The following is a 10,820-nucleotide window of genomic DNA, read 5'->3' on the forward strand; positions in this document are numbered from 1 at the left end:
TCTATTTTTCATGAGCACTTCCTTACATCTATGACATTGATCCCTTTCTATGCTGCTTAGATCCTAACCTAAATCTCCCTTCTGTATTGATTGGCATGATTTTGTCTTCAGACTATCTGTCCCTTTCTTAACTTCTTTCCATAACCCTGGCCTGCTTTGAATTCTATCATCTGCCCAGACTGCTGAATCTACACTTCATTTAAATATCATCTCTTCCCCTAATGCCCTTGTTTTGAATCAGTTAAGGGTGATGTATATAGCCTCAGTTGTATTTTTCTGTCCCCATGTCTAATGGCAGATCAAAGATAGGACCTGAAAAGTGCAGAACTAAATGGAATTTTTATGCTTAAATTTAAATTTAAAGCATCTATAGCTTTTCACTTAAGATGCCCATTCTGTGAGAATCTCTAACATTGCTCTCAATTTTTTTTAAAGCAGGTTTCTTGGGGTAGCTAAGTGGTGCAGTGGATAAAGCACCAGCCCTGAAATCAGGAGGACCTGAGTTCAAATGTGACCTCAGACACTTAACAATTCCTAACTTGACTTAGCAAAAACAAACAAAAAATAAAAAAGAAGGTTTCTTTAGTACTACTATAGCATTATCAGAGAATTATATACCAATGTGCCACTATTTATTGATACAAAAGTAAGACCTAATGTTCAAAGGAGTGCATAAGCAGTGGGACACAAAATTGTACCATAATTTTCTTTTGTATGAAATCTTACAAAGTTGACCTATTCTTTAATTAGAGAGAAATATATTACACTATAATCTTTGAATTGTGCCTAACTAAACAAACACTTAAGGACACAGATTTATTTATTTATTAAATAACTTTTTATTGACAGAACCCATGCCAAGATAATTTTTTACAACATTATCCCTTGCACTCACTTCTGTTCCGATTTTTCCCCTCCCTCCCTCCACCCTCTCCCCAAGATGGCAAGCAGTCCTATACATGTTAGATAGGTTACAGTAGATCTTGGATACAATATATGTGTGCAGAACCGAACAGTTTTCTTGTTGCTCAGGGAGAATTGGATATAGAAGGTATAAAAAACCTGGGAAGAAGAACAAAAATGCAAGCAGTTTACATTCATTTCCTAGTGTTCTTTCTTTGGGTGTAGCTGCTTCTGTCCATCCTTGATCAATTGAAACTGAATTAGGTCTCTTTGTCAAAGAAATCCACTTCCATCAAAATACATCCTCATACAGTATCGTTGTTGACATATATAATGATCTCCTGGTTCTGCTCATTTCGCTCAGCATCAGTTCATGTAAGTCTCGCCAATCCTCTCTGTATTCGTCCTGCTGGTCATTTCTTACAGAACAATAATATTCCATAACATTCATATACCACAATTTACTCAACCATTCTCCAATTGATGGGCATCCATTCATTTTCCAGCTTCTGGCCACTACTAACAGGGCTGCAACAAACACAGTTTGATAACTTTTTGGGCATAGTTCCAAATTGCTCTCCAGAATGGCTGGACGTATGCACAATTCCACCAACAATGTATCAGTGTCCCTGTTTTCCCACATCCCCTCCAACATTCTGCATTATCTTTTCCTGTCATTCTGGCCAGTCTGACAGGTGTATAGTGGTATCTCAGAGTTGTCTTAATTTGCATTTCTCTGATCAATAGTGATTTGGAACACTCTTTCATATGAGTAGTAATAGTTTTAATTTCATCATCTGAAAATTGTCTGTTCATATCCTTTGACCATTTATCAATTGGAGAATGGCTTGATTTCTTATAAATTAGAGTCAACTCTCTATATATTTTGGAAATGAGTCCTTTATCAGAACCTTTGACTGTAAAAATGTTTTCTCGGTTTATTGTTTCCCTTCTAATCTTTCCTGCATTAGTTTTGTTTGTACAAAAACTTTTCAATTTGAAACAATCAAAATTTTCAATTTTGTAGTCAATAGTGATCTCTAGTTCTTCTTTGGTCATAAATTCCTTCCTCTTCCACAGGTTTGAGAGGTAAACTATCCTATGCTCTTCCAATTTATTTATGATCTCATTCTTTATGCCTAGATCATGGACCCATTTTGACCTTATCTTGGTGTACAGTGTTAAATGTGGGTCAATGCCTAGTTTCTGCCATACTAATTTCCAATTTTCTCAGCAATTTTTGTCAAATAATGCATTCTTATCCCCAAAACTGGGGTCTTTGGGTTTGTCAAATACTAGATAATTAAAGTTATTGTCTGTTTTGTCCTTTGAACCTAATCTGTTCCATTGATTAACTAGTCTATTTCTTAGCCAATACCAGATAGTTTTAGTAACTGCTGCTTTATAATATAATTTTAGATCTGGTACAGCTAGGCCACCTTCATTTGATTTTTTTTTCATTAATTCCCTTGAACTTCTTGACCTTTTGTTTTTCCATATGAACTTTGTTATTATTTTTTCTAGGTCATCAAAATAGTTTTTGGGAAGTCTGATTGGTATAGCGCTAAATAGATAGTTTAGTTTAGGTAGTATTGTCATCTTTATTATATTTGCTCGCCCAATCCAAGAGCATTTAATATTTTTCCAGTTAGTTAGATCAGACTTAATTTGTGTGGAAAGTGTGTTTTGTAGTTTTGCTCATAAAGTTTCTGATTTTCCCTTGGCAGATAGATTACTAAATATTTTATACTATCAGTAGTAACTTTAAATGGGATTTCTCTTTGTAACTCTGACTGTTGGATTTTGTTAGTGATATATAAGAATGCTGATGATTTATGTGGGTTTATTTTATAACCAGCAACTTTGCTAAAATTGTGGATTATTTCTAATAACTTTTTAGTAGAATCTCTGGGGTTCTCTAAGTATACCATCATATCATCAGCAAAGAGTGATAATTTGGTTTCCTCATTGCCTATTCTTATTCCTTTAATATCTTTCTCAGCTCTTATTGCCATAGCTAGCATTTCTAATACAATATTAAATAGTAACGGTGATAGTGGGCAACCTTGTTTCACTCCTGATCTTATTGGGAATGGTGGCAGTTTGTCCCTATTACATATGATGCTTACTACTGGTTTTAAATAGATGCTACTGATTATTTTAAGGAAAAAGGGACACAGATTTAAAGCTAGATGGGAAAGCAAGTCTAGCATTATACCCCCATTTTATAGATGGTGGAAATAATTCCCAGAAATATATTATATTGCCAAGGTAACACTGGGCAAGAGCCAGTCTTTGATATCAGAAGTACTATTTGAACTCAGATACTTTGGCTTCAGAGCCAATGAACTTTCCATCATATATTTAATCTTTTCTTATGCACTTCCTTTTATTAATTTGAATACAGGTATCTGGAAAAAAATGCTTTTCACTTGACTATATTTTATCCATTATTGGGACAGTGGATAAAAATGCATCTAAAAAAGGAATGCATTCTCATAACTTCTGCTATATCTATTTTTACATTTCTGATGAACCAATTTAAAATAGATCTTTGACAGGACAAAAATGTATATAAAATTTTGATGGAGGGATATTTTATGCTTATTGGACACAATCAAAAATTTATGACAAGAATGTGATCTATACAATTTTCTTCTATTCTACTTTCCATTACCAAGTGTCATTCTAAAAGTTCATCCACTGCAGCTCAAAAATTTTTCTAGACAGTAAGCATAGAAACTAGTGGTAAGTGCCTACCTCACTCATAGAGGAGAAAAAACATTAGTACTTCTAAAGAAAATTGAGCATGGAAAATTGAGCAATATCTGACTCTAACTTATAATTTAGTGGTTTATCTTGATATCATAGGCTCAACTTGGAGAATGCCTTTCTACTCAACTCTTTTTCCATTGCTTAACTCCCAGCACCCTCTTCTGGGCTTTTTGTGTTCGGCATTCTATAAGTTAGTCACAAACTCTGTATTATCACACAATGCTTCTGGCTCTAAAGTACATGGGAACTTTCCAGCTGTGGCTGGAAACCAAAGTAGCCTCAACATTCTAATCATGGAATTGGTTTGGTTTCAACCTATCATGAGTACTACCCATAGCCCTGGGAAGCAGCATATCAAAAAATTAGGAAAACTTATCTTGACTAGATTATTAGGAAGAGAAAAGTTGGCTTGAAACTTGAATACAAATATTAGTGACCTAACATTTGATATATATTGAGGGATATCCCATAGAGGCTTATGTTGCTATTGATCATCCAGTCAGCAGACATTTTTAAAATACTTACTATGTATCAGGTAGACAGCAAGGAAAAAACAGTCTTTGCCTTTAGTGAACTCAGATTCTAATGAGGAGATAACATACAATTAACTATGTGCATACAAGAAATATACAGTGTAAATGGAAGGTAATCTTGTAAGTGAAAGCACTAGCAAGAAGGGAAAATTGTTCCAAAATCAGATTTGAGCTCTATTGGAAAAATCCAAGACAGGCAAGAGGTGGGAATAAGGAGGGAGAGCTTCCCAAGATTGATGGGATAAGCAGTAAAGAATTGGGAGATGGTGTCATGTTCTAGGAATAGCAAGAAGACTTCAGTGTCTCTGAATTGCAGTATATTTGTCAAGCAAAGAGTAAAGACAGAAACATAGAAAGGAATCAGGCTATGAAAGATTTTACATGCCAAATAGAGGATTTTATGTTTTGTCCTGGAGATAATGAGAAACCCCTGGAGTTTATTGATGTGGGCCATGACATGCAACCCTATTTTTAGGAAGATTATTTTGGCCCCTAAATGGAGGACAGACTAAAGTTGGAAGAGATTTGAGGCAGGGAGGTCACCCAGAAGGGTTTAGCATTTATTATTGTATTCTCTTGTTGGCAACCTTCTTACTAAGTGTCTATTGTAGCTATGAAATAAAGTAGTATTACAATGTATTCCAGATACATAGTAATGGATAAAATAAACCAATTAAGGCTCTTTCCTTCATTCACAACTACTCTATTATTTGTTTCTGCCTGTAGAACCCACATTAGCTAAGCTAGGATTGAGATCAAATGTATAACTGATAGAACTCTAGAAACTCTATAGCCCAAGCAGGAAAACTACCTCAGCTACTAAAGTCTGTCTTATTTGTGTTTTCATATATATGTCAACATATGGCTATTACTTTAAAAATACATTTAATTTTAACTTTATTTTATTCTCAATTTCATGTTAAAAAATTTAGCACTTGTTTTTGAAAAAACAAGTTCTCTCTCTCATTCTTTCTTCCCCTCTTTTTGATAAGGGAAACAATTTGATTTAGATTATACATGTCTAATCATGCAAAATATATTTCATCATTCCCATGTTGGGAAAAAGAACAGACAAAAAACTCACACCAAGAATAAGAATTAAAGGAAAAAAGTAGACTTCAATTTGCATTCATTCTCTATCAGTTCTTTTTCTGAAGGTAGATATCATTTTTTTATTATGAGTCCTTAGGAATTTTAACTATTTGTTTAGACTTTGACCACTGGTCTTACTCTGTCCACCAGTGATCTTACCCTCTAGAGTTTTGTTTTTTTTTTTTGCTGTAAATTTGGTCTTGTCATTTATCTTATTTTGAACTCTGCTCTTGCCTCTTCCTACTTTGTTTCTAACTATTAAATAGTATTTGACCTGCTGTATGTCTTTATTCCAACTTGTCTACCTGTCTCTAACCTTTAATCTGAACTACATGAATGTTTCCATTCTAGTTTATTATAGAAGTCCAACTTTATTTTGGTCACTTATTATCTAGATGGTGCAGTATATCCATAAGAAAGAATTTAAAATCTGGCCTCAGACATTTACAAGTTTTATGGCCTTAAGTAAGTTCCTTAATTCTGTTTGCCTCAGTTTCCTTATCTGTAAAATAAGCTGGAGACAGAAATAGCAAATCATTCTAATATCTTTGCCAACAATATATTAAGTGGGATCATGAAGAGTTGGGCATAACTGAAAAAAGACTAAACAACATTACAGAATCACCCTGTTCTAGACTATTTCTCTGCCTATTGTATTTTCTATTTTACAATGTCCTTATTCCAAATTTCATAATCCTGATTCCCTATCCTATAATTCGAGCTATCATCTACAGTCCTAATATCTCCAGTACCTTCTCACTTTGTTTGTGATGTAATTTTAATAAAACACTAATGGATAGAGTATAAGACTTGGGAAGACCTGGATTCAAATCCTACCTGATCACTGAATAGCTATGAGATCCCTAGGAAAGTCATAGCTTCCTTCCACCTCCATTTCCTCATCTTTAAAATGATGGAATTGGAGTCAGGCTCCAAGACTCCCTCAAGTCCTAGTTTTGTAATCCTATGATCCTGTGTTCTGATCATATCTTATAAATAATAATGGTTTTTTATTTTTACACTGACAACTTCCTTAGTCTAATACTCCAACTCCATCTATTTTTCCAATCTCTTATCCCAAACCAAATCTATTTGTGTCTATATCTGTTCCTTGCCTAGGTCATTCTTACCTCTATACCTAAACATATATTTCCTATCTTTCTTGGCATGAATTCAAAGAATCTTTTTCTATGAATTATTTACTTCCCAATATAATCTATAATGATTGTGTTTTTCTTATGTCTCTCAGCTGAAATAAACTCATGTATGGGAAGCTTTTGAAAACCTTAAAATGCCACATAAATCAATCAGCAAGGATTTATTAGGTTCTTACTATGTGCCAAGCATTAGAAGACTGGGGGATACAAAAGAAAAGGGAAAAAAAAAACAATCAGTCCCTATCCTCAAGGTGCTATTATCTTTATTTTACTCAACACATATGTTGCTAATGCACCAAAATTTTAGCCCAAAGATCAGTGGGGTTGTGGTATAAATAGACACGAGGGGTCAGGTGTGGTACAAATTAATGTGCATTATAATACAAGCCAGTTGTCCAGCCTGAGGATAGGACTGGACAGACTTCAAATTCAGTTCTAATTTATTTAACTCATAGGCAGCATAAAATTGAAATCCTTGGGGCAGAAGAACATATTGTGCTAAATAAATTGTGACAGAAATCAAGGAATGGAAGAAGCCATTAGGTAACTCCAGTTCTTCTGAGCTTTCCCTTCTCTATGTCTAGCAAACTAAAAGCAAATGCAGCTAGCAAATTAAGATAATGATGACGTGGTGATGATGATGAAGAAAACCAAATGTTTCATATTTAGATGAAGTTTTGAGGTCCTCATGGAGACTAGAACTGACCATAACTCCCATCATCACTTGCTTCCACAACATTGCAAGTTGTATGTGTAGATGTGTGTGTGTGGGGGGGGGGTCTGTAGAAGCAGGGAGGAGGACGTGAGAGGGGAAAGAGCACCAGGAGCTCCACACTTTGTTCTATTCAGCTCAGTACCACAATGATGGCACAAGAAAATAAGAACCCAAACCCCCAAACAGGAATCATTTTATCCTATGCCTCTTAGCTTCTACTGTTTACTCCTTAAATATTTAGCTACATATATTTTCTTATTAGATTTGGGCTATTTTTTGCTCACTATAAAATTCATATGTAAAAATGTCTTCCTACCTTCTAAAATCTCTAAACATTCTCATGGAAATGCCAGTGCAGTCAACCACTCCCTAGAGTAGGGAAAAAAGTATACCTCCCTCAGTAATACAAATAAACTTTGTATTGGTTTCTCTCTGTAGCTTTCTCTATGTTTGTCTTTGTCTTTCCTTTATCTGTCTCTCTCTCTTACATATAACTGCAAGCTGTAGGTAATAAACTAAGCTAAATCAGATTCTTTAGACAGTTTCCTATAGGAAAGAGGTCTAGACTAAATGCCATTTTAAAACCCTTCTTATACAATCTCCCATGATGCTATAAAAATGCAATCAAGTGAGTAGATAAGGGAATGAACTGCAATTTAAAAACGAGACTATAATTCAGTCAGATTGCTGAGCTTCTCAAGAGATTTCTTTCGTAAAAGAAAACATAGGTGAATCTCCCAGCCCCTTATTTCCCCAAACCAAAAACAAACAAACAAAAAAAAGCAAAAAAAAAAAAAAGTATGCTTTGATTTTTCATTTAGCCTCTTTCTCTGGTGGTGGATAACATTTTTTATCAGAAGTCCTTCAGAATTGTCTTGTATTAATGTGTCCAGGTTTTTCTGAAATCCTTCTTGCTTATCATTTCTTATAGCACAATAGTATTGCATCACAATCATAAACCTCAGTTTGTTCAGCCATTTCCCAATTGGTGAGCGTCTTCTCGGTTTTTAATTCTTTACTACCACAAAAAGTACTGCTAGAAATATTTTTGTACATATAGGTCCTTTTCCTTTTCTTTTGATCTGTATAACATACAGACCTAGTAGATTGTTGGATCAAAGAGTATGTACAGTTTTATCCTTCTTTGGGCATAGTTCCAAATTGCTATCCAAAATGTTTGGATCACTTCACACCTCTATGAACAATGAACAAATTGGCCCAATTTTCCATATTTCCTTCAACATTTGACATTTTCCTTTTTTGTTTTTTTTGTTAGCCAGTGTGATAGATGTAAATTGATACTTCAGAGTTGTTTTAATTTTTATTTCTCTAAATCAATGAGAAATCAATTAGAAATGTCTAATCAATGGTATTTTAAAGATATTAATTTTAAAAATATGAGTACACAGTTTTAATTTCTTTTGAAAACTGCTTGTTAATATTTTAAACAATTTGTTTATTGGAAATGGCTCACATTTTTATAGATTTAACTCAGTTCTCTACATATTTAAGAAATCAGACTTTTATTAAAGAAAGTTATAAAAAACTTTCCCAGTTTTCTGCTTTCCTTCTAATTTTTAGTCATAAATTTAAAAAAATTTACTCTTCCCCAGTTATATGTAAAAATTATCTTTTATTTCAAATTTTGAGTTCTAGATTCTCCCTTTTCCTTGACTTCCTCCTCAAAGAGAAGACAAGCAATTTGAAAAAGATTGCTGTCACATGCTGTCATGCAAAACATATTTCCATGTAAGCCATGTTGTGAAAGAAAACAGACAAAAAAAGAAACCTCAAGAAAAATTTAAAAAGAATGTTTCAAACTGCATTAACAGGCTCTATCAGTTCTTTCTTTGGATTAGGATTTTTTATCTTAAGCTCTTCAGAATTGTTTTACATCATTGCATTGCTAAATTATTATCATTTTTTTATCATCATCAACACAGTTGACCATCATACATTATTGCTGGAACTGTATACAATGTTCTTTTCTTGTTGTTTTAAAATTTTTTTTACTGTGTATCAGTTTATATAAGTTTTTTCCATGTTTTTGTGAGTGCATCCTGCTTGTCATAGCATAAAAATTTCTTGGGCAAAAAAGAATCAGTAGTAGAAAAAATTTTAAGAAACCCTGATAAGAAACTGAAATTGTACCATAGAAGGGAAATCAGTACATGAAGCAACCTTATATATTGAGGGGCAACCCAAACTTGGCACTTCCCTGACGCTGGGAGTAATGTGGATTGTAGCAGATCCAGAAGCTTCAGAAAAGCATATTTTCATTATATTCAGGGAAAAACTTCATAACAGTCATAGTTACTTCTAATGACCACATTAAGTAATTGGAGAAGGAATTTTTGTTCAGGTTCAGACTAGATGACCTCTGAAATCTCATCCAACTCTGAAATTCTCTGATTTTCTAAAGATTTGTTTGACAAACGCTGAAAAATATAGGGTAGTTTTCCTAATGGTCAAGAATAATAGTATTTCATCACAGTTATATCCCAAATCTTGTTTAGCCATTTCCCAATTAATGGACATCTCAAAAATTCCAGTTATTTGCTTCCAGAAAAGATCTTATGTGTGTGTATATATATATATATATATACACACACATATACACATACACAAAAAGATCTATGTGTACTATATATATATGTTTATATATATAGTACACATAGATTTTTTTTCCTTTTTGTTTTTTATTTCATTGGGATATAGATCTAGTAGTGGTATTGCTTGATCAAAGGTTATGCATAGTTTTATAGCCTTTTGGGCACATTTCCAAATTGTTTCACAAAATAGTTAAATCAATATAATTTTAGCCATAAATTTCAAATAGTCATTTTTTTACTCTAAAATTGTTTAAGAATATTCCACATGAAAAAATTATCTCTGCATAATATTGACAACTGTGAATGAGATCAGTTTTCCACATTTAAAAGCATTAGTGAATCTACTAGCTATAGATTTGTCAGCCAAGAATTTTATCTGGAGATACAATATTTTAATTATTTGGAAATGAACTGTTGTCTATAACACCAATATCTTAAAGAGTATTAATGTGGCAAATGACCTATGTTCACTTCAAAATTGTTTCTCTTATTCCCATAGCTTCAGCCCCTCCAGGATATTTACTCGACAGTTCACAGAAAATGCTGCTCTCAATTCACTGATGTTGAAGGTTATAAAAGAATAGGTATCCATTCATGGCAGGATGAGAGTGGGATTTACTCCAATGCAAATGTAAAACAAATAATCTTCCCCTCAGTTAATCCTATTCCCCCTATTCTGAAATAATGCCCTTTATCTTCTGTGCAAAGATACTTCTTTAGTTCCATTTCTGATGAGAGACAAACAATTAATGGTTTATTATATGTTTTAATAAATATGTTTACTCATACAATAGGTTTTCTTCTAGTATATGACTTTAAAGATCGATAAACAGCAGCAGCAGCATTTCTAGTATATACATTGTAGTTTAGGTTTGCTAAGAGTTCCACAAATGTGAATTTATTTAAGAGAAATCATTTTATAAATTATGTGTGTGTGTGTGTGTGTGTCACCAAATGTAAAAACTATCTGGTGTGGGAGTTCTTAACCTGGCATGGATGAATGTGTTTTTAAAATATTGTGATAGTTACATTT

The 10,820-nt window shown here is 33.4% G+C and overlaps 1 protein-coding gene across 1 annotated transcript in view; it reads left to right on the plus strand.

Moving 5' to 3' along the window:
• Nucleotides 1–10,575, plus strand: part of C1H9orf135 (chromosome 1 C9orf135 homolog) — a 65,639-nt gene extending 55,064 nt beyond the window's left edge. Inside the window, exon 6 of the mRNA XM_003761651.2 lies at nucleotides 10,287–10,575. Coding sequence (XP_003761699.1) covers nucleotides 10,287–10,472 — 186 coding nt within the window. The 3' untranslated portion in view covers nucleotides 10,473–10,575. The remainder of the gene's footprint in view (nucleotides 1–10,286) is intronic.
• Nucleotides 10,576–10,820: the final 245 nt, after the last annotated feature.

The sequence above is a fragment of the Sarcophilus harrisii genome, chromosome 1 (assembly GCF_902635505.1).
Source record: "Sarcophilus harrisii chromosome 1, mSarHar1.11, whole genome shotgun sequence".
NCBI lineage: Eukaryota > Metazoa > Chordata > Mammalia > Dasyuromorphia > Dasyuridae > Sarcophilus > Sarcophilus harrisii.